We start from the raw sequence: 24,415 nt of genomic DNA on the forward strand, positions 1-24,415 counted from the left end.
CGGGTCTATGGGGTATCTCATATCTGTAACACTGGTAGTAGCCCACGAACTCTACTCACATACAAAGACCTACTAGTACAATCATCATGAGAAGTCAACTTATCAAAGTGAGCAATCAGAGTCATCATCTATGTTGATCCAAGCAAGTGGCCATCGTAGTAGGTTTTGATATTTGAGCAGAGTTCATAATAAAATCTCGACAAAGTTTCCTAGTCTTCCCTAACCACTCGATGATTATGTGAATAGTTGAAAGGCACACACACAAAGTATAAAATTTTAAATGCATGTATGTAAAAACAAACTGATATATCGCCATTCGCTATCTACTATTGCACAACTGGGAGAACTCGAACCACCTTGTTAAAATCATCCTCTTAGACCATCCCAAGGAGATCCTCCATATTTGATCATCCAAATGCCCATTTGGATGGTCATCCAAAAAAGATTATCATTCATACCTCTTTCCACTCCAACAAATTATCTATATTACATCATCCATATCACACCCTCCTAATATTTTAGTAATATCTTCCAGCTAACCTTACATTTGTATTAAGGGATATATTTTGAACGAATAATTTTTTTGTTGATATTTATCACGGTAATAATTAGAAATGAGTATATTTTAATGGACATATGTTTAATGGTCAATTTTGTAATTGATATATTTGAATTTATTTAATGCGATAATAATTATAAATGAGTATATTTTAATGGATATATGCTTAATGGTTAATTTTGTAATTGATGCATTTGAATTGAGTAAAGAAATTTGTTTGTGTGTCCAACAGATACATTTCACCAACTCAGTAGCTCACTCAAAGTGTCCAACGGCTAGCACATAGGACGACGGCTAGCACATGCACTATAAAGTTCATCTCTATATATACCGCCACAATGCTTGCTATCTGTTTCCCCAATATTGCTTGCTATATTTTTCCATCACCCCAATATTGCTTGCTATATTTTTCCATCACTCCATTGATTGCTATCTTTTTCCATCACTCCATGAGCTTCATTTTGAAATATTTCGTGTTGGATGAATCATCGTCATCGAACGATGAAATCATCACTACTACTGCAATAATCATGCAAGATGAATATGTGCAATCGAATGCTCCACGGCGAGGTGGTTCTGTTCCTGGTCGTTAGGTTGTTCACCGTAATCGTCGAGCTGGCTATGTGCCAATAGCGGCTTCTAGCAGAACATATTGACCCACCGAGCATCCATAAAGATCACATCAGTTGAACCTATAGTGTATCTTTGTATTACTCCCTTTATCTCACGACATCGATTAAGCTCAAGGCTAGATATGTGTCATCATTTTAATAGTTCAATCATTTTGTCGAACCTGTAATAGATTACTTAACTTGTGATTGGCTCCTCAATCACCTTTGTTATAGACATACACTTTCATAATCTATAACACCGCGGGGCGCAGAGATATCTCTCTAAGGGAGGAGCAAATTCTATGTTGATTATTCACATCTTATTACATGTTTCATAGTATGTCTGAAGACTACTTTTATAACTACCTAGTCATGATGTAGCGTTTAGTACTCCCTAAACAACCCATTACACATGTTGAGAACCATGACAATCTCAAGTCAAAGGATTATGCATCAACACTTAGTGAGAGCATTGGTGGCACATATAGCTCTCACGGTGTCTCACTTGGATCTATCCAACATAATGTTTTTCAACATATGTCCACATGATCGATTTGGTTTCATACCATGATTCATGAGACATGATCATCAATCAATACATGTGTTGATTATCTAACCACATTTGTTCGATATGTCATATTTAATCTAGGAACCTTTTATGAAATAGTAACTTACAGCATAAGAGTCTCATAAACAAATCGTATATTTATTAATCAATAATAAGTTTCCATCTCAAAGAGCAAAGCATGATAAATATGTAAACATAGTGTGTGATACAACCATCTTTATGATTGTCTCTAAGGCATATCACTAACACAAGAGAGTACTCATATGACTTACATGTCATTTGAATGGCTAAACTTTTTCTCTCAATGAAAAAATCTAGCAAATATGCCTTACCCACCAAGTTGGATGGCTATCTGTGGGTCCCACAAGGATATATATACTTTCTAGATAAATGTAGAGAGTGAATACGAAGAGTAGATATGAAGAGTCCGTTGGATCGGGGGTGTCGTAGTTTTCAAAATTTGGATAGCGGTAGCTAGCCCTTAAAATTTAGAGAGTGAAAGTAAGGAGTGTGTTGGAGTACACAATAATTTAGAGATGAAATCTTTTCACATAAATAGCTAAACTATGATCTAGAGAGCAAATTTTAGCCATGTTTTTGGAGATACTCTTAACTAGACTATAAAACTGAATTAAAACCTCTACTGAGAGTAATTCATTTTATCTCCATACATCTTTTATTGGTCACTTGGATACAATGTTTAGGTGATATGTTAGCATATGAAATTTTTTTTGAGACCAAAGAAGAAGATCTTCTATTCATTTGAATCACCCAGGTTGGAATCCTGGTTTACACGCGCCCGTAAGCACACAGGAAGTTCAGAATTACACACCCACACTGGTCTGTTCTTTGGATTAAGAGCACTTAGTTCATTCATCCACTCAAACATTTTTTTATGAGATGACACTATTAAAACGGCACAATAAAATCTTGCACTTAGAATGGACAAGTTTTTTTTTTTTGCCCATGTACTTGTCATCCCGGAGAAAAAGCATAGCATCGCGGGGCTGTTTATTCATAGCATTTTATCTCATCCTTTTTCTCTTCCCTGTAGACAATAGACACCGAGAAATATATGCTACTTAAATGACTGAAAATGTTGTGAAGAATCATGACGAGTACTAAACCATTTGTTTTATTTTTACGTATCGTAGAGCGCCCCCTAAAGCAACAGGACATTTAATTGATCATCAAAAGAGTGCTTACAGTACATTATACTACCTCCATTTCATAGGCAATACATGCTAGAGATAAGTTGTATGGGAAAGAGGGTAAACAAAGTTTCATCCATATAAAACTCTTTTTCTCTCTCTCTTTAGTGATGCATCATTAAACGTATTGACATGAGTACTATCACTCTCATCTCTTTTTTTTTATACTTATACTTATAAGACAAAATCTAAATATTTAGCCTTAAATTTAAAATTAATTTTAGGGTTTTTGACTAAAGTTTATTTTTCAGCCTTAACTTTTATGTAGTTGAGAGTACGTATATAAAAATTTTACTCACAAATTATTTTTTGTTTATAAGTACGTTGTTTGGCTTTGAATCACCCCTTATCTGCTATTCACCATTTACTGTTCTCGTCCATCCATTACCAGTTTACCTCTATACTAGTATTATTGTCCAGATTAAACCAAGTCGTGTATTTTCCATGTTCTCAAGTTAAAAAATTCGCACTTGTTATGACTTATGATGAGCCGTTCTCTACTGAGTTTTCTACTTAGACGGTTATATATATATGTTCCATACGTCCCATTTTTTTGGTTAAAATTAAACATAACTGATTTAACAACTTATTAGCAATTAAAAAATTATGCATAAAATTTGTATATACGTGTTCTCAGCGTTTTAAAAGCAAAGGCTAGAAATAAACTACAATAAAAAAACAAAATCAACGTCAAGTTTAAGTTTTAAAATTTAAATTTTGCTATTAAAACGTAAGTAAAAAGATAGGTGTCTTACTGACTCCAACCATACTATACATGAAATTGAACAAGATTCTTGAACTTTCTGTGCAGCTACATCACAATGATCACAATGGTGCTGTTCAGTTTGATCATTCAGTCATCCGGTGACAATTTCTACGATATCATGCACCGTCAGAAGCATCAATGAAAGATGTGTCTATGGACGCTTTAGTAGAATTCTCACCCTAAAGAGGGCGACCATCCTCTTTAGATCTTCCATTAATTGCTGCCTTGCCGGATAAATGGCCTGGAGTGCTTCATTGAGTTCAAGTAAGGGTGTAAGTGGGCCGGTCCGCCAACTCGTTTATAAGCCAATTAAGTAGATAATCCACCGGGTTACTCACTTAATTGATATATAAGTAGGCTCACGGGTTGGCTTACTTACACTCCTAAGTTCAACCACTGGAGGACTAGCAACTAGCTTCAACACCTTGCACATTTCAATGAAGGGTGTTTTGTCATCATGATACCTACCATTCTCACTTCTTATCCTCTCTTAAACACACTTTTCTCTCTTTTTTTCATTTTGTCATCTAATAGGGTGGAAATTTTATAGACGACGAAGAACAAGAAGAATGCATACTCTCAGACTTTCGATATGTATATCCAACAACTATTGTCTAGCTCTCTTGGCCCTCATGCCCTCAGATATACGTAGGGATGGCAATATCCCCGCTGGGGGCGGGCCTCGCCGGGAACCCGCCCCAACAAGGTCAGGGACGGGGGCATATTTTGCCCCACAGGGAGCCGGGGCTGGGGCCCCGGGTTTTTTGGGGCCAGGGCTGGGGGTATTTTTAACCCACGGGGCCTCGAAATAATTTTAAAAAAGAAAATAGGAAAACCCAAGACTCAGCTATTAGGCCTAGCCAACGCGTCCATAGCCCACTCTCAACCCTAGATGCAAAATCCTAGCCACCAGTATTGGCCTGCTAGATGCAAAACCCAACTTGGGGAGTGATGGAGCACCGACACCAGCCTACCGCCCTCTGTCGGCCGCCACCTACCGACCTCCGCCCCCAACCCTCCACTCCTCGGTGCCCACGGCCCGCAGCACCACGGCGCCCGTGGCCGCTTGACGTCGCCCACGGCCACCCAAGTCCCGACGCCGCCCGCAGCCACCCGATGTCGCCCGCCCCCGATCCGTCAGGTCTCTCTCCTTCCTTGCTTGCTCGGGGAATTTGGGGCCTATTCGGCCGAGGGCGGGGACCTGGCGGGGTCGAGGATGGGGATGGTTTTCCCATAAACATCGTTTCGGGGCTAGGGCTGGGGCCGGGGGTGTTCCAGCACTCCCCACCCCCGCCCTGCCCTGCCGTGCCCCATTACCAACCCTAGATATATGTGTTTGGGTGCATGCCCTCTGTTTATAGCCAAGTTGTGTAAGAGTCAAATGATTTTCAAGTAGCTAGGTGGCAGCTAGCTAGAGATATATACGCGGTTACAACCACACGTGGAGCTACAAAAGGTATGCTAGGTATGCCCTGCATTCTTACAGATTGCATATCCGGTATATATACTGTAGATTGCACTTAGTGATGGTTTCAACTTAATCCATGAATTTAAATCTTAACGTGTTATTTAGTGCATATATATTGAATCACGTTATCAATTTTATAATTATTACTTATTTACTAAAATAGATTTATCAAATTATATACGATAATTTTTTCGGCATACCCTTAGCTAAAATCGACCCTAGATTTGTCACCTACAACTACTTTTAATTGCTCTATTAGAGTGAAGTAAAACAAAACGAAATGGTAGCTCAGCATACTTTGAACAGATTGTTAGTTGACATTGACTAATAATTGTTTCAAACACTACCTTTGGCCTCTCTCGTCGGAATATACAAAATTTGGAGGAACAATGTGGAACTTAAACAAAAGTCATTCAAATTAATTTAAAATTTTTAGTTAATTTTGTGGTTTGTTTCATCGTAGTTTACTTTATAACATTTGGATTTTTTGCTATGAAAAAAACACAAAATCGACCTCAAAATTAAATTGAGAATAAGTCGTTTATTCTTCAAAAAGCAGAAGAAAGGGAAAATATATTTCATCACAAATAAACTATTCTTTTCATTCAGAATATGAAATAATAGGAACCTATTATAATATTAGCAGCAACCTGTATAAATTTTATGCTAGGTTTAGTTTTTATGAGACCGAGTGAGGCCCCGTTCGTTCAACCCCCATAAGTTAACTTGCCTTCTCGTTTTCCGCGTGTACACTTCCCAAACTGCTAAACAGTATATTTTTTACGAAAAAAATTTTTATAGAAAAGTTGTTTTAAAAAAATCATATTAATATATTTTATATTTTTTAATAAGTAATAATTAATTAATCTAGACTTATAAAAAGGAGCAGTTTCTTCTTTCTTAGGTACACCCAGAAAAGTGTACACATATGTTTCCTAACCAACCGTTGGATCTTTCCATCAAACGTTGCATGTTGTAAGTTGGATTAACCTTCTAATTAAGCCTTGCAATTAACAGCCCATGCACACCACACGGTCCACACCCACGCGCCCCTGCCCCTCACCGCGCCGTTAGCCACGTGCCCGTTGCCGATCACCGCGCCGGTCGCCGCCGCTGCTCCCTCACCCCGCCGCTCCCTCACCCCGCCGTCGCCGCCGCTCCCTCACCCCGCCGTCGCCGCCACCGCTCCCTCGGCCCGCTATCGCCGCCGCGCCTCCCTCTCGGTCGCCGTCCCTCAGCCCGCCGTCGATCTCTCCCTCTCCCGGCGCCCTCCATCGCCCCTCCTTGCGTCCCTGTACCTCGCCGGCAGCTACTGCCTCTCTTTCCGGACGGCGTGGCCGCTATCTCCATTGCCGGCTGCCGCCGCTGTCGTGCTGCTCCTCGCCGGACACCACGCTGCTGCCACTTACCCCGCCGTCGCCGTCGCCGTCGCCGCCGCCGCGCTGCTCCTCGCCGGACACCGCGCTGCTGCCCCTCACCCCGCCGTCGTCGCCGCCACTCCCTCGGCCCGCTGTCGCCGCCGGGCCTCCCCTCGGTCGTCGCCCCTCAGCCTGGCCAGGTTTGTGTTTTTTCGTAGTTACGATTTATTGTTTTGTTGCTGTTGTTTGCTGGTCCCTTGGATTGATAATCGCTAATCTAATTCTAGATTTTTGTAATGATAGATTGATAGGTATTAGCCCGTGTTAGCCCGTGCTGTTACAACATTAGTATAATGCCAATTCTTGAGTGCAATCTTCAAATTATGATGTTTTCTTTGACTAGGGATGCTAAATATCTGTTCTGAATCCATCATCATCACATTGTGTGAGTAGCTTGCTTGAAATGCAAATCTGAACATGGTAATAGTGAGCCGAGATATTCGGCCATGTGGATCTGTTGGACCCATAGAGGGTTAAGACAGGACCAGAATGCATTTCGAGAATTAAATTTGTGCCTTGTGCATCTACCAAACATGCGAGTCGAGAACGACCTGTATGCTTTCAGAATTGCCAGTCTGTCCTTGCATAAATTTGTTTCCAGGTCATGATCCACATATTGTATTGTACACCATAATGGCACATGCAAACTGCTTATTTGTTGGATCGAGTCAGCTGTCTAATTTCATGCTTTACCAATCACTTCCTGTCTAATTTCATGCTTTACCAATCACTTCCAACCAATTGACAGTATAGTCAATTTAATATGTACGCTCAAGTTTTGGATATATTCTGAAGCTGTTATTGATTATATTTTTTAGTTGTGTTCTATGATCTAAATTGCTTCAGCAAGGCCTCAAACTAATGTAAAACAGTTCGTTTATAGAACTAACATGTGGATCCACAATTTTAGCTGAATTCCTTTTGCTGAAGTGATTGATGTGTGTCTGAAAGTTATTGTGTCAATTTTTAAATATTTATGTAACTTTCACTTGATTTGTGTTCAGGTGTTGAAGAACAAATGGCGCGATGCCAATGCAGTATGCTTCGATGTCGATAGCACAGTCTGCTTGGATGAGGGTATTGATGAGCTCGCTGATTTCTGTGGGGCTGTGTCCATGCCTTAATTCATGAAATTTATTAAGCATGCTCATTGGTTCAATGTTCTTAGGGCAATGACAGAAACTGTTCTCTTTGAGGATGCACTAGCTGCCAGGCTGTCGTTAATCAAGCCCTCTCTCTCCCAAGTTGCGGACTGTTTAGTGAAGAGACCTCCAAGGTCAGCTTATATGAGACCCAACTTGTTAATTGAGATGTTAGGGAGGTGTTTCTCTTTACTACTTTTTTATGTCGTCAGGCACTACTCCAACTATTCACCTTTAGGAAATCTTTGGATATGTTCATTTCCTTCCACTCCTTTTTTTTTCTTTTTTGAAGGAAAGAAACCTTCCATTTTAATTTTACTTGCTACTGAACAGAACGTAATGTGTTTTGGACACCCCCTAATTTTAGCCACAATTGAATTTATAGAAGTGACCACAAGAATATCTATTTTGTCTAACTTTCCTCGTATATTTGTGACAGAGTATCAAATATTTCTGTTGCAACAGCACAAAGTTTGGATAGCTTTAATCAGCCATATATTCAGCACTGTATAGTATAACATGTATTTCTGTGTTACAAAACTCAAAAAATCACCAAAATGGTGTTTTCTTACTGCAGGATTTCTCATGGCCGCGACTTGATTAAAAACTGGAAGCTAATAATACTGATGTATTCCTTGTGTCTGGCGGTTTCCGACAAATGATCAAGGTAATCACACGTCTGGTAATTCTGGAATATCTGAAGATGGTTAGGTTGCCTGGATATTAGAAATTCTTCAATTTTCTACAGTTGTGATGTATTTTAGTGCTGGAATTGGAGCCTGTTTGGTTACCCTAGGACTTTTTTTTAGTTCCTGTCACATCGAATGTTTGGACTAATTAGAAGTATTAAATATAGACTATTAATAAACTCGTCTCATACTCTGGACTATTTCACGAGACGGATCTATTGAGCCTAATTAGTCCATGATTAGTGAATGTGATGCTACGGTAAACATTTGCTAATCGTGGCTTAATTAGGCTTAAAAAATTTGTCTATTGAAATAGCCTTTATTTATGCAATTAGTTATGTTATCAGTCTATATTTAATACTCCTAATTAACGTTCAAACATCTGAGGTGACAAAGGACTACAAAAAAGTCGCTAGATCCAAACAGCCCCTTGGTATGCAAATTGACAAAATAGCAGAAGGAATTGTGATGTATTTTATATACCCATACAGGAACGCTGCCATTCGGTTAGTTAGGGAGGTAAAAGCGATCAGAGGGAGTGTCTTTGCATCTGCTTCTTGTGAACAGATGAGCTATACTTACGATGCACTGAAGTGTTATGCACCAGGAATGGTTGAAGTTCTCGTTGATAGTGTGCAGAACTCAGCATTTTTAGAATGAGAGGTCAAAGAGCAGGTGCTTGGAATACTGTAATACATAAGTAAAGTTATTATTTAACATGGATGAATGGTCTAAACAGTCAGAAATGAAGCATATCTTTTCGTAATATTGTTGGAGCCACGATTTTCTGTTCGTGCATACAAATTTGGTAGCTGAAGTACACGGTTGTTCCTGGCTACCAAGCAAGTCTCATGATTTTATTCACCTTTCGAGCCCATCACTGTTTGTTTAATATTTTTGAGCTCATATATGATAGATTGACAAGATTTCAGATACCATCATGCATAAATATTTGATGAGCACTGTTCTTGGTTAATTTTCTTATATTGGAAGCATGCTGGAATGTAACTGGACTACATACTCTTACATTGGAATACTTTAACTTGGTAGGGTAATGTTCCAAAAAGTTAAGATAAGGGAAGTCCAAGTAATGTACAAAAGTAATGTACAAATAATTGAGACTCCAGTTGACATAAGAAAATCATCTGAAGCCTCACATGGGATTGAATCAGATAAATCTCTCTGTATTCTAGCACCTCGAACAAAATTAACAAGCACAAATGATTTGTTGGGTGCGGTTTGCCAATATATAATGTCAATAGACTCCCAAGAATCTTTACAGTATGTCAATTTTCCATTCCCATATTATTATATTCCTACTATTAAATATTGATTACATATTATCTCTCTTTAACTAATTGTTTTTTTACAGGAAAGAATGGATTCAAAGCATTGAGCCATATCCAATTTCTTTGAGTCTTAAAAGTCTTCAAGATATACTGGACGTAAAAAGGCCAATGGACAAAGATTGCTTCAATATGGCCGTACGGATGCTTGCATGCAATGAGTTCCTAATGTTTTTAGATGATACAATCCACTACATAGACCTTTAATTCTGGGTAAGCTGTTTGAGTTAAGTTAAAACAATATTTAATGTGCTACTAATTAGAAATATTTGACAAAACAAACGATATCTGATTTCCATTGTGAGCCACGCCGTCATGCAAAGCTTGATGTCAAACGGTTGGCAAAACTGTTTGAATGCTGGCCTGGCATGGAGTACAAAATTTCATAGTGTAGCAATGTAAGCAAATTTATTTGGCTTTTCGATTCTTTCGTTATGTTTCTCTTGCATTTTTTTTTAGGTTCTATTGCCGCATTCATTCCTCGGCCACTTCACATTATTTGTACTAGACATGAAGGCCAGAACTATCTTTATATTGGACCCCCTGCCAATACCTGATTTATATGTGGGTCATCCTCCAACCATGTCCTATGTTCACAAGATAAATAATATATCCATGAATGTTAACCTTGCCATACAAGTAGCCAACCCAACTTGGAAAGATAACATTTATTTCTAGAATAGAGAAATACCAACGGGTGTTCTAAAACAAATGACTGGTACATGCTTACAACCTAAACATAAGAAATTTTGTCTGTATTTGCGTGCATAAATTTAACATTATATTCCTATGTAGGGAAGTGTCAGGCTTCTTTGTTCTTGACTTCATACGCTCATGGGATGGTAAAAAACTGTCATCGATATTCTCGGTGAGTATAGTAGATTGTGTACTACTGCTACTCAATTACATTAAATGTGTGTACTCTGACATTCATCCAAAATACAATATGTGCAGGATGGGATTAAATTGAGGACTGAGTTTTTCATCAGCAAATTGAAGTTCAATGAAAATGAAGCTAAAGAGAATATTCCTGTAGACATACAAGAATTCGTTGATCGCATCAGGTGTTAGATAGCTTCGAAATGTTAGATATTTGGTTATGTAATTATGAACCGCAACTTTGCTTAAGTACCGCAATTCTTGGAGCAGTGGGCGTTGTACCTGATTGTGATTTTAACATTTTTTATTTTATATAAGCACATGTTTTAGTGCTTACCGTTGAACATATCGGTTTTAAATAATCCTTTTGCAATAATTTAATAGGGGAATATATAAATAAATTTATGATTGAATCATTGATACACAGTGATCATACGACACCATTTTCCCTTGCAATCGTTTTTGAAGGATCATTTTAATCAGTGGATTAATACCCTATAACCGAGTCCACGTATCTACCCTCCTGACAAATCATGCATGCAAAAAAGCGTCGCTATGAATAACTCCACATATCTACCCTCCAGACATATTGATCTTTATGAACAAAACTCAAATAAGTTATGGTCCATATATTTTCCGAGGGAGCATTTTAAAATCATTTAATACTGGAGCAGTGAGGTTGTACATGATTGTGATTTGATTTTCTAAATTTAAATATTTGTTTTCCTTCCAGTAAATTAAATCAATATAATATTTTGATAGTCTCTAATATTTATCGTATGTATGCATCCAGATGTTCGAGACAACCTATTAAACAACATTCAAATCCATAATTATCTGAAAGAATATCAGATGTAGGATGCTCTAAACAGAAAAACACTACTTCACTTCATCTGCTGAAAAGAATTGATCAGCCAGTTCACATGACATGATGAAGGAATAAAATGTTTGTGCATTTTTTTATTCTATTATATTATAATACAATTACAATAAAGCACCATCTTTGAGCATGACATAAGTGATACATAATTTTATTTAATAAACTTCATCCAATACACGTTGATGTTCACGTACACACTCACTAGTCATATACTAATGTATTATTATATTTTTTGTGCTAGAATAAGTTAATTTACCTCGTACGAAACGAACGTGGCCCGAGTATAACCGTTCAACCTAGTCCAATCAATCAACCTCAGCCTGCATAGGGCAGGCCAGCGCATCATCCAAGAAGGCCCACGAGCTACGGCCCGGCCCACTCAGCAGAAGCGGCCCAACCAAGCCCGATCCTCCTCTCGAGAAAAAGAAAAACGAAAACGAAAATAGAAAAGAGAAAAAAGAAAAAACCTCTCCTTGTCCTTCCCCTTCCCCCTCCCCCGGCAGCAGCGGCTCTTCCTGGTGCCCTAGCAGCCTCGCCGCGGGGTGCGCGAACACTACCTCCCCCTCTCGCCCTCTCCTCCTCGTCGGTATCCATCTCCGCCCGCCCCTCTCCTCCCTGCACCGCCGGCGCCGGCCGCTGCCCTCTCCTCTGCTGCTGCCGCGCGGCAGCGGCGGCGGCGGCGGAGGTGGTGGTGGTGAAGGTGGAGTCCACGTACCCCGGCGTGGGCTACGGAGTGATGCCTTCTCCTTCTGGCATGTACGAGGTACGTCGAGTACCGCTGGTCTATGCGGTTTCAGTGAATACGTGCGAAATGTTCTGGATTGATTTTTCAGCTCGCTCTGAATCCATGTCCCCCAATCCGAAGCAGTTGCATGTTCAGGGTCGGGATGCTGAGCTGCTGACACGGGGTGATAGTCCCATTGATGTTGTGCCGCCGCTAGGCATCGTTCCGGACGATTCCGAACAAGTAAGATCGTTGTCACTAATCTAATGCACCTTATCTAGAGACTTGGAATCAAATTAAGTGCAAAAACAATTTTCTTTTACTGACCCTTAGGAAATCTGTTCTGCAGGTTTTAGCTCATGTAAACAGCATAAGTATACCTGGGAATCCAGGGAATGAAGTTTCTCCTTTACAAGCCTGGAACCTACCAGACCTGCACAGCGAAAAGGTTTAACTTGTTCATTATCTGTTTACTGTGTTGCATCCATTGGTCTATAAGAGCAAAGAAATTGGCAAGTGCACTTATAGGCAATAACAAACACATGTTTAATTGCATACAGGTATTACAGGCCAGTAAGAATGATGGGCAAATATTGATAACTCCACTTGAATTGATTAAGGTATTTAAAATCACTACTTTAATTACTTAGAATCACTTTATGCCTAGTATTAACTGGGAGATGAATAGCATCTAAGTCCAATGCAGAAACCTGTTGATAAGCAAGTAATTGCAGAAGGAAGACTGCAACTAACTGGTGATGGCCATCAGGTATGAAAATCAAACAATGCATTATATGCATATAGAGAGGATTGCTTTGGACATTTGAATATGGCATTGAATAGCTTAAGTGCTTAACAACAAATATCGATTGCATGCAGATACTATCTTCAAATGGCATGGACAAAACTGCACATGAACTATATTTGGATCAATTAGGGAGACAAACCAACATAATGGACCAACCAGAGCAGCGTACTGAAGAACAAAGCCAATCACATGATAACATGGAAAGCGACGAAGTGTCGTGTAATGATAAAAGCAGCGATGGTGAATCAGACAGAAGCCTAGGAAATGAATCAGATAAAGAGCTAGGAACACACTATAGTCCTAGTTTTATGGACTTGGATAATGCAAGACCACCAGAACTTGGAATGAAATTTCCAACACTTGAAGATGCACAGAGATTTTATGAGGCACATGCTCTTAAAACTGGTTTTGTTGCAAAGAGGGGGACAAATTACAGGAGAAAAAAGTTTACCCTAGAGTGCCACAAGACCGGCACATCAAAGCTAACTCCGAACCCACAGAGGAAGAGGAAGAAAAATATTATAGAGAGGACACAATGCCAGGCAAAGGTGGTCGTGAAACTCCACAGTGGACAGTGGGAGTATGCATCAGTCCGGAATGAACACAACCACCCATTGTGTCCTAGCTATTCACTAAGATTCTCGAAGCGCAAACGCAGGCAAAATCCTCCAAGCCAGAAACAGCTGTATGTTCAGAGAAACGGTGAGCTACTGACACAAGCAGATAATCTTGAGGAACAGGTGGTGCAACCTCTTATTTCAGCTAATTTTAATGAAGTAAGTTTACTGATAAATGTACACAGACATTTTGCTTATGTACAAGTCTAATTGAAATGAATTTTTATGATATGTCCTCCTGGTTGTACCTCAAGGTAAACAACAAAAGGACACCTGGACATTCAGAGAATAGTATACCTACTGCTGAGCAGGAACCTGTTAACGAACAATCATTAAAAGATAGAAGACTACAGTCCGCTGACAATTATCAGGTATGGAAAGCTGAAACTTAATAAGGCATAAGATAATAGGTATTGCTATGTATCATAATTCATGAGTACCAATATTGAATAAGGCATCAAATAGTAGCTTAAGGTAAGTTACTCATTTGCATGCAGGAGCAATCTTCAAATGGCATAGACAAAACTGCAAAACAACCGATTGTAGATAAATTGGTTGAACAAAACAACTCAATGGATCAATCACTTCAGCATACTGAAGAGCAGAACAGATCACATGATAATGTGGAAAGCAGTGAAGCGCCAAGTGATGATACAAGCAGTGAAGGTGATTCAGGCAGCAGCTCAGGGAATGAGTCGGATAAGGAGCTTAGGAAGTACTATCCTAGTTTTGAAGAACTGGAGAATTCAAGGCCACCAGAACCAGGAATGAAATTTCCATCCCTTCAAGCTGCACAAAAATTCTATTATGCGCATGCTCTCCTAACTGGTTTTGTTGGAAAAAGGGGAACCAACTACAAGAGAAGGAAGTTTCACTTAGAATGCAACAGGAGTGGCAAATCGAAGTCAACGAAGTCATCTGAAAACCTATTGACGAAGAGGAAAAGCAATGCTATAGAGAAGACACAATGCAAGGCAAGGGTGATTGTGAAGCTCGATAAGGGAGAGTGGTTGTTCACAGCAGTTCGCCATGAGCACAATCATCCATTATGCCCAAGCCCTTCACTTACAAAATTCCTATTAGACCACAAACAAATGTCAACTGCAGAGAAGTCATTTTTAAGAGTTATGAAACAAAATAGGATACCTCCTAAGAAAATTTTGAAAGTTTTCAGGAAAATAAGAGTTTGTTTCAGAGACACGCCATTTGAAAATAAAGATGAGAACAACATACCGCAAACAGAACATAGAATAGCAAACTCAGATGTTGAAAGCACATTGAAGCACTTCACAGAATTGCAGATGCAAAACCCAGAGTTCTTCTACATGTTGCAAAAAGATGAAAACAACACAGTGACAAGCATCTTCTGGTCTGATACGAGATCGAGGATCGAGTATGATATTTTTGGAGATTTTATAATGCTTGATGCTATCTATAGCACTGATATGTGTAACATGCCTTTTGTGCCTATTATTGGGATAAATAACCATGCGAGACCCCTCGTGCTGGGATGTGCTTTGTTAAAAGATGAGAAAACTGAAACCTTCAAATGGATGTGGCGTACATTTTTGCAAGTGATGGGAGGAAAAATGCCAAGAACAGTCATGGCAAACCAGGACACATCAATGGAGGAGGCAATTGCAAGAGTCATGCCACATGTAAGGATTAGGTTTTGCAAGCGGCATGTTATGAGCAAAACTCAGGAAAAGCTTGGAGCCTTCATGGCAGCGAAAGGTAACATAAATGCAGATCTACACAACTTGGTACACAACTCGCTGCTAGAAGAAGAATTTGAAGAAGAATGGGCTGAGCTTATTGAGAGGTATAATGCAAGTGAAAACCATCATCTGCAGCTCATGTGGCAAACAAGAAAAAGCTGGGCACCTGTGTATTTTAGAGAATATTTCTATCCATTTGTCGAATCAGTTGGATGCAACGAGGCAATGAACTCATTATTTAAAGATAATATGCTTCCAAAGGACACGATAGATAAGTTCATTGGGCGATATATGGAGATACAAGAGAATGTAAAAAAAGTTGATGATGAAGATAGATTTCATTCAGGAGCTGACCTTAAATATGTCTCGATGCAGCCAATAGAACAACATGCAGCACATATTTATACAAGGGAAATATTTCTGAAAGTGCAGAAAGAACTATTACATTCTACTGCATTCAATGTGCAGGAGATTCAAACAGGAACAGTATACATACTTGAAAAGGTCTTCAACTATGAGAATCCAGAGTTTGATAGAAATTCATTTGAAGTTCTAGTTGAACCTGGCATCAAAGCATTCAAGTGTCAATGTGCAAAATTTACGAGGGATGGAATACTGTGCTGCCACATATTCAGACTTTTCACTCAGTTTGGAATCAATGAAATACCTGAGCAGTACAGAATGCCCAGATGGACTAAAATGTTCAGAGAGGAGCAGCTAAAAAAGAACAAGGAAAACAAATTGGATAAGCATGACATAAAGGATTCAGAAAATACGTTGAGATATGCAATGCTAATGAATAAAGTGGCTGAAATTGGCCGACAAATATGCCATGATGAGATAAAATTCAGCAGCTTCATGCTGGAACTAGGCAGGATTCAAGAAAGGTTGATAATGGAGCGAGGAGAAAATGCAGAAAATAATGATGATACATGTTAACAAGGGGTCTTACAACATGAGCAAGGAGGGAGCAGTAGCGATGCAGATATAGAGTTGCAGGAGCAACAGCACATAGGTGGATTGCAATGCAATGTGGATATTTATTGGTCCAAATGTGCAGTTGCTGGATCATTGTCAACATGAGCAGCAAGCATGTAGAGAATTGCGAGAGTTGGTCAACTGATCTGATCTCTCGGAGGAGGCTCATGTCCATGAAGTAGAATGGTTAGTAAGCTTAGTTTATCCAAAGCAAGTTAGTTATAGGTTCCGCAAGGACTATGTAGTGAACTTGTGGTCTGATAGGGAAGTGCTGGTCGAGAGCAGGAAGACATCCTCTATGTAGAGATGCATTGTATTTATAATTTGGCCTCCTGTCTATAGATCTTTGGTTCGCACTGAATGGGAAGCTGATAATTAATTGGTGTCCGTGCTCTCCGTTTGTCAGATTTGACCTTTTGTTTCTGCCTGCCTTTGCTCGGTTCAAGATGATTTATTGTGTCTTTCTTTTTATTTGTCATAATCGTGTATCGTACGATTTTGATGTAATATGTTCCGTGCATTTTGGAGTTGTTTATATGCTGTGTTTTCGACAAACATGTAAATTTTTATGTCATCAGGTTGTTCTCGTTTCATGTTCTTTTGGTAGGAAGAATATTTGTGGTGAATGATTGCATTTAGTTTTAGTAAAGATTGGCGTCAGTTCTTATTTGCAATGTGTGCTTTTTATTGAAATCAAACTCAAGTTAGCTTTCATGTGGTCGCAGAAGCTGGGAACACCCATTCTTAACCGAGGTCTTGTTCTTCACCTTCTTCCATTCTTTTTTGAAACTAAAGTGGAACTAAAGAGGAAATAAGATTGAACCGCCAATTTTTACGAGTATATTTATATTTATTTGTTAGTAGTACTAGCATATAGCCTTCACTTTGCCACAGCACAGATCGATCACAAATTCACAATTCACAGATTTAAAAGCAGAGTAGGCAGAGCATATAACCAAGGCTAACAACAAATTCACGCAAAATTTTCGTCGAAACCGTGCAAATTAAAACTCAACCTTGTTGATGAACGTAGTACAAGTTGACAAGCTCGGATAGCTTGAGATTCTTTCGACCGAACAAACCAAAAAACAGAACAGTTTGGTTGTCTGCTTCAAACATGATTAAGCCCAATCGCCTCCCTAATTATTCTTCCTTTCTCGTTTCATTTTCTATCTATCTCGAATTCATTCTCGATTGTAATGAGAAAAAATCTGCGAGGAACAAACAAATACATCAGCTGCCAAGCCGGAGAGCATCTCAGCGCATCCGACGCTTCTGCACGGGCTTGCGGTCCTCGTCGTCGGAGCCGGAGCCGGACACCTCGCCGTCGTCGTCGTCGAAGTCCTCGAGATCCTCGTCGTCGAAGTCGCCGTCGAACTCCCCGTCGCTCCCCATGGCCTCGAACTCATCATCCTCATCCTCCTCGTCCTCGCTCACCGCCTTCGCCTTCCGCGCGTACCCTCTCCGCGCGCACAGCGCCGCCGCAGCCGGAGCCGCTGCGGGCTGGAGGCTGAGATGGAGGAGGCGCACCACCCCCGCCGCCGCCGGTGGCAGGCCCGCGGCCCCGATTACCGGCGCCGAGCGTGGTGCCGCCGCCGCGGGGAGGAGGCGGCGGAGGGCTAGGGAGGCGATCCCGGAGGCGGCGCGCTGCATGGCGGTGGTGGAGCGTGGCGGCTAGGGTTTTGGAGGCGGGGTTCGCGGGAGGCGCGGGTGGGTTTTAACGGACATGGCTGGAAGATTCCAGAGACTCGCTGCGGCGGCGAGCGCGTCTTATTTTTTTCCCTTTTTTTTTTTGCACTTTTCCTTACGAGCTTTAGTGGGCTGGGCCTGGGAATACTTGTTGGGCCACGCTTCGGAGAAAAGTAACAAGATTGGGCTTACAGTGAGCTTTGGTCGGCCCAATGGAAGCTGAAAGTTCACCTGTCTGATTGTAGCAAGTAATCGAGTATCATCCGTACTTTTGGACTCTGACACAGTCTTTGAGATGCTACTTTGACCAACAGTATCTACAAAAATAAAATGTTTTAAATAAAAAGAGTTACATATTATGATAGTTTGTTTAATGATAAATCAAGTAACATCAATTTTACATGGTTGATTTTTTTTTGTTATTAATAGTCAAAGTTACTTGACTTGTCACTATGCTAAAAATGTTTATATTTTGGAATTGAGGGTAGGTGTGATGGGACATTGAGTGGTACGAAACTAAAATTGTGACAGGTCTATAAATGTTTGCAATATATAAATGTTTGCAATAGAAGAAATACCTTTCCCACAGTAACAAATGGATGGTTTACATAAATTTTTTTTTCTAATTTCATTGAAATCAACTGACAGCATAAAAATGTCTGCTTCAGTAATACCAATTTCCTAAATAAATTCATTACTAATATATATCTATATTATGAATAACAAAAGAAACTTATTGAATGAGTTGATATCTAAATACTCCCTCTGCATTTTAATACACTACATTTTTAACTTTTTATATGTGTTTAATCTTCTATCTTATATAAATTGTTTTTGCAAATATATAGAAATGCTAGTTATAATATACCATAAATCAATAATAATTATTTATGTTTTTTAAGTAAGAAAAATTGTTAAAGATGTATTAAAAATTAAACGACATCCTCTATTACAATAAGGTGGGAGTGTGACATAATAAATCTACTATATAAATATTTCTAATTTCATTGAAAACAACTGAAGCATGAAAATGGTTGCATCAGTAATACCAATTCCTAAATAAATTCAATACTAGCATCAATATACATTATGAATAACAAAAGAAACGTGTTGAATGAGTTGACATATAAATACTCTCTCCGTATAATACACGACATTGTTAACTTGTTTTACACTTTTAACCTTTTGGCTATTTAAAATTTTTGCACAAATATATAAAAATGCTAGTTATAATTAAATAAATTTATTGATAATTGAAATCATAATAAATAAATATTTTTTATTTAAGTTTTTAAATAAGATAAATGGTTAAACATATGTCAAAAGTTTAACGACATGATTTAAGCGTGACATAGGTCTCAAAAAAAGATCTACGCGTGACATAAAAAAATCTACTATATTAAATACTCCTATCTGTGAATGATTATTCATTAGGGATGAAAATGGATCGAAAACGGACAGAAACCACCTTTATCATTTCTATTTCCATATCTTTTTGGAATCGGAATCGAAAATCTCGGATACGAATAGAATCGAAATCAAAAACCTCGATACAAAAACAGAATCGAATATTATCGAATACGAAAACGGGACGAATATGAATTAGAGCGAATACGGTAACGGAAATTTATCGTATTATAAAAACCCTCAAACCTAGCTTTGTTTTTTTTTCTAAAACACTAGATCAAAAATTATAAACATTATCATCCAACCATACCACCTTTTATCATTATAATTGAGTTCATAGATCACTTTGCTAATGATTGTCTCAATACCAAATAAAGGCTATAGTTTATAAACTATTATAAATTAAAGTATACATCTCACGGATTATTCCAAAGTTCATATATCATATTTACTTCATACAAGTTATTATGAAATAAAATATTAGTGTATATGTTTTGAGTAATTAATGACTTAAGGTTAACTTGTTGAAGGAGACTGGGCTATTTGGGCTGATATTCTAGATTTTATTGTATATAGGCCTACAGAAATTCCGAAAAAAATTCTAGAAAACTTTCAAAAAGTTTTTTTTGACCGATTTTAATTTCCAACAGATACTGCCCTTAGCGTTTCTATTTCCGAGAAAAAATTCTGAATTTGTTTTCGATAAATTCTAAAAATATTCCGTTTTCAAACACTAGTGTAAAATCCAGAAATATTCCGAACCGATTTCATCCCCTACTATCATGCCCTGAAAAGCACTTGTTCACATGCCAACGTTTGAATATCCTACCTGTCATTCGCAACTTATATTTCACTCCAGTTCGAGATTTTGGTCCAGTCATCAAGATCCATGAGATGCAGTAGCTGGTAGGTATCCAAGGCTGCACGGTGGCACATGCATATGCTCCGACAAGGTGGGCCCTCACTAAACTGGCACGCTGGGCCCAGTCCAGCAGTAGAGCACGGAAGATCCAACGCGAAGCGGTCAGGCCCGGAAAACAACAACTCACGGAGCACATGACCACTGGGGCCCATCCTATTACGTACATTTGCTACAAAACCAGATCAAACAGCACACATTGATCAATATGTCCATAAGTACATGCATGTCAAACAGCTGCACATACACATGCATTCACATATATATAATTATATATACAAGAAAGAATGAGACTTTCCATTGTGTATATATTGATCCATGAAAAGATTGTGGAAGATTTGTTTTTAATTTTTTTCAGAATGTAGGATATATAAAACGACATAGGAGAAACAAGAATAATGAAATAAATGCATGCTTCCAAAACGAACAAAACTGGTGATAATATACAGATGCCATACATACATACATGTTCTCACTCACACTGACTGAGCATATAATTTAAGTACAGACAAAAATTATAGGCTTACACATCTAATAAATAACCATAAAAGAGGAGGGGAAAATGGCAGGGAGAAAAAAAATGAACAATAATAATGGAATATCTTCGTCATCATGCATATGTGTAAGAGCAAAGAATGGTGGTGGTGGTGGATCATCCCGGCCGTCTCCAGCTAGGGCTTGAGGTGTCCGTCAATGGCGGTGAACCCTAGCTAGCTAGCTAGGTAGCTAGGCCTTTGGCGCCTCCTCCTCGGCCTTCGCCGGCGCCGGCTCAGACGGGGTCGCCTCGGGCGCCGCCGGCGTTTCTGCGGCCTCCTCCTTGGCTGCTGCAGGTTCTGCTGCCTCGCCGCCGGCGGCTGGCTCGTCGGCGGCAGCAGCGGTCTCCTCCTCTTTCTTCTCCACGGCTTCTTCCTTCTTCTCCTCGGCGGCGGCCGCTTCCTCTTTCTTCTCCTCTGCGGCGGCAGCAGGAGCCTCCTCGGCGGCCGGAGCCTCCCTGGGCTTGGTCTCCTCTTCCTCCCCGGTGGCGGCGGGGAGCAACGTGGAGACCTTCTCGAAGGTGGCGAAGACCGGGCCGGAGAGCAGCGCCGGGCCGACCTTGGCGATCCCCTCGCTCAGTTGCTTCGCCCCGGGGAACTCTGATCGATCAAACCAACCACCATGAGAAAAAATTCACGTAGCTAATTAATGCAAAAATAGAAACGAAGTACGTAATCAGAGAGGTGATCTCAATTATCATTACCGATCTTGGCGAGGTCGTCGACGAACTTGGTGACGGCGGCGGAGTTCTTCTTGATCCCGGACACCTTCGTCCTGTCCTTGATCAGAACCTGCATCAAACGGCTCCAGTCAGTTAGTGACCTACTTAGCTGTAAACAATGGCAGATACGACGAGCTACATATCTATGAGCAGTGAGCTAGCTGACAGCCTGACAGTGATATGTGTAGGGTACATGCATGGTGCATGCATCGCTGAGCCACTACAGAAATGCATGAGATGCAGCCGATTAATTCAGCATGCATCGATCAGGATCATCATTAGATATATGGCCTAATTAATTAAGTTCTCAATTAGTTAGGACGGACGGATGCATATATGATTGGTCGGTCTGGCGATGACTATGGTTTTACCTTGAGCGGCGCAGGAGCGGCTTCGTAGATCTCGACGACCTTGGGCTGGAGGCCGGCCTTCTTCTCCTCGAACTCGCCGTTGATCCCCTCCTGCACACATCGCAGCCGGTGATCAGCGTCGTCTCATCGCGAAACAATAGATCGATCGATCACTCAAACAAACGTGTATATATAGATGTTACCTTGGATTCGTCGAAGGACTTGATGATCTCGCCGGCGGCCGCCTTCTTGGCGGCGCCGCCCTTGGCGAAGACGACCTTGATCTTGGGCAGCACCTTGGTCTTCCAGTAATCCATGGCGCGCTCCGCCGGCCGGAGATCGATCGATCGATCGACTGACTGACTGACAGACTGAAATAGATCGACGACAATCGATCGATGGATCAGCTGATCGGAGCGGGAGCGATGACGATGATGAGACGTACGTGCTACGTGAGGAAGAATCAGTGGGGGGGCGGGGCTGCGGTTTTGCAGGCGCTTGGCTGCAGTTATAGCGAATGGGGGGAGCGGAGGAGGCTCCGGCGTTGGGAGGAATTGCGGGAATGCCACTGGGCGCTAGTAATAATTGGGGCGGAATTCCAGGCAGGGGCCAGCACAGCTAGCCTCTGCGTTGCAAGCAGGGTGGTCAGAGTCGCTGATGATGATTAGGATGCATGCTGTCCAAGATTACCGATTTGTCCTTCACTTCACTGTTTTTTTTTTTTTACAACTGCGCTTTGGATTATTACTCCTATGTTTTATGGCAGTGATGAGGTATAGGAGTAACAAGTATAAGATGACAAAAGCAACAGGAGATGGTCAGAATGTAAAGGGATTGATTGTTTCGCTTTTTCACGGTATATTTGTGAGCGAAAAATAATTTATAAATAAAACTTTTATATATGTATTCTTAGTGATTTAAAAGCTAATACTGTAAAATAAACTTCAGTGAAAAAATGTCCAAAATTAACTCTAAATTTAAGGTTGAAAATTTAAATTTTGGCTTATAAGTATAGGCAAAAATGAAAAAATAGAGGTGAAAAATTAGAAATTGGTGATGATAGTTTAATTGCACAAACCTTAGTGATGGAGTCATGCCTGGCGACCATGTGTGGCCGTATGATCTCAGTTACCGGTGAGCATTGCTCTTATACGTATATGTAATAAGTTTGGCCTAGAGAGTATATAAGCCGTCTATGTAACTATGTTACCACCAGTGGCTCCTTAAGTTAGTTAGGATACTTTGGTGGTATGGGCTGAGGTTCTCGTGGGGACTCGATTTTGTTAGTTCGTTTCGGCGGTATCATTGGTAACAATGATGTAATTGTTATGAGTCATAGCTTCTATGCCGCTAGACGATAAGCTTGACAATAATAGCACATGTTTTGTGAAGTCTTACCTGTTGGTTCTTTTATTGCAAATGTTGATGACTTGTGTTGGGCTCCATTGGTGTTTTAGTTGTTAATTGGTAGAGATGAGTAAAGTGTTTTTCCGTGTGTTGTGTGGTTATTACTATAGTTTTTTTTCTTTTTTTCTTGTAACCATGTTTGGTTTTACTTCTGTTTATAAAAAAAAATATTAACTTTCCTACTAGTTTCGGCTTCACAAACAAGCGGCCATTTAAGACAGGCGCCTATGAAAACAATCCTTGCAGCCGATAGTAAATAAGATATGAACTGCTTGTGAAAACTCATTTTTGGCATCTATAAATTTTATTTTATAAGTATTGACTTAAATTTTTGTAGGAAATAATTCAAATAGTTTTGGCAGAAGTTGTAATCCACATAGTTAATTTTTTTTAGGCTAGATTAAAAATCTGTTGGCTCCGCTAACAACAATATTAACGATGAAAAGATGTTAGTACTAACTCCTAACTTAGGAAGTACACATATCTACGGTACGCCATGAATTCACTCTTAGTTATTGTCATTATAACTACAGATAAGACAACTAGCTACTTAATGCAACTTTTCATTAAGCACGGAGATCCAATCTCTCATCTACTAGACTCCAGTCAACATTCACTCAGACAGGAGGGGTAAATCTAGATTTTTAACAAATTTTTTTCTTACATAGCTTTTACAAACACTGTTATGACATGTCGTGAGTAAATCTAGATGATATTATTTATTAGGTAATTTAATCAAACAGTTGAGAACTTTATAAGTAAGAATTTTATGTTAAAAAAATTAGTACCGGTAGCCACATTCGTTCGTAGGAGACGTGCACGTTGACGGTAATTTGACTAATTATCGCGTGGGAAACAAAAAAAATATTTAGCATGTGATTAATTAAATATTAGTTATAATAAATTTAAAAACTAATTAATCTGGTTTTTTTAAAGCAACTCTAAATATTTTGTGAAAAAATACATGGTGAAATCTGCGAACGCATTCAGGAATGAGGAGTGGCAA

General features: G+C 39.7%; 2 protein-coding genes across 2 annotated transcripts; one reads left to right on the top strand and one right to left on the bottom strand.

The window, feature by feature from the left end:
• The first annotated feature begins 12,223 nt into the window (after nucleotides 1–12,223).
• Nucleotides 12,224–16,965, top strand: LOC102703368 (protein FAR1-RELATED SEQUENCE 5-like). Its single transcript, XM_015834073.2, has 8 exons — nucleotides 12,224–12,300; nucleotides 12,406–12,504; nucleotides 12,611–12,709; nucleotides 12,822–12,881; nucleotides 12,968–13,030; nucleotides 13,141–13,845; nucleotides 13,941–14,057; nucleotides 14,184–16,965. The coding sequence occupies exons 1-8, from the start codon at nucleotides 12,274–12,276 to the stop codon at nucleotides 16,341–16,343; spliced, it is 3,330 nt and encodes a 1,109-aa protein (XP_015689559.1). The 5' UTR covers nucleotides 12,224–12,273; the 3' UTR covers nucleotides 16,344–16,965.
• Nucleotides 16,966–20,748: 3,783 nt separating this feature from the next.
• Nucleotides 20,749–22,467, bottom strand: LOC102703652 (plasma membrane-associated cation-binding protein 1-like). The gene is made up of 4 exons (XM_040521122.1): nucleotides 22,206–22,467; nucleotides 22,024–22,113; nucleotides 21,635–21,722; nucleotides 20,749–21,530 (listed from the first exon to the last, which is right to left on the bottom strand). Exons 1-4 carry the CDS (start codon nucleotides 22,317–22,319, stop codon nucleotides 21,124–21,126), a joined length of 699 nt encoding a protein of 232 aa, XP_040377056.1. The 5' UTR covers nucleotides 22,320–22,467; the 3' UTR covers nucleotides 20,749–21,123.
• Between the last annotated feature and the right edge of the window lie 1,948 nt (nucleotides 22,468–24,415).

The sequence above is a fragment of the Oryza brachyantha genome, chromosome 2 (assembly GCF_000231095.2).
Source record: "Oryza brachyantha chromosome 2, ObraRS2, whole genome shotgun sequence".
Lineage (NCBI taxonomy): Eukaryota > Viridiplantae > Streptophyta > Magnoliopsida > Poales > Poaceae > Oryza > Oryza brachyantha.

Excerpts from the sequence above, each read along its gene's own strand:
- LOC102703652 (XM_040521122.1), bottom strand. The coding sequence starts at position 22,319 with ATGGATTACTGGAAGACCAAGGTGCTGCCCAAGATCAAGGTCGTCTTC. Across the intron at positions 22,114-22,205 it reads AGTCCTTCGACGAATCCAAG|GAGGGGATCAACGGCGAGTT; the intron begins GTAACATCTATA and ends CGATGTGTGCAG. Across the intron at positions 21,723-22,023 it reads CCGCTCCTGCGCCGCTCAAG|GTTCTGATCAAGGACAGGAC; the intron begins GTAAAACCATAG and ends CGTTTGATGCAG.
- LOC102703368 (XM_015834073.2), top strand. The coding sequence starts at position 12,274 with ATGCCTTCTCCTTCTGGCATGTACGAG. Across the intron at positions 12,301-12,405 it reads CTCCTTCTGGCATGTACGAG|TTGCATGTTCAGGGTCGGGA; the intron begins GTACGTCGAGTA and ends AATCCGAAGCAG. Across the intron at positions 14,058-14,183 it reads AGTCCGCTGACAATTATCAG|GAGCAATCTTCAAATGGCAT; the intron begins GTATGGAAAGCT and ends ATTTGCATGCAG.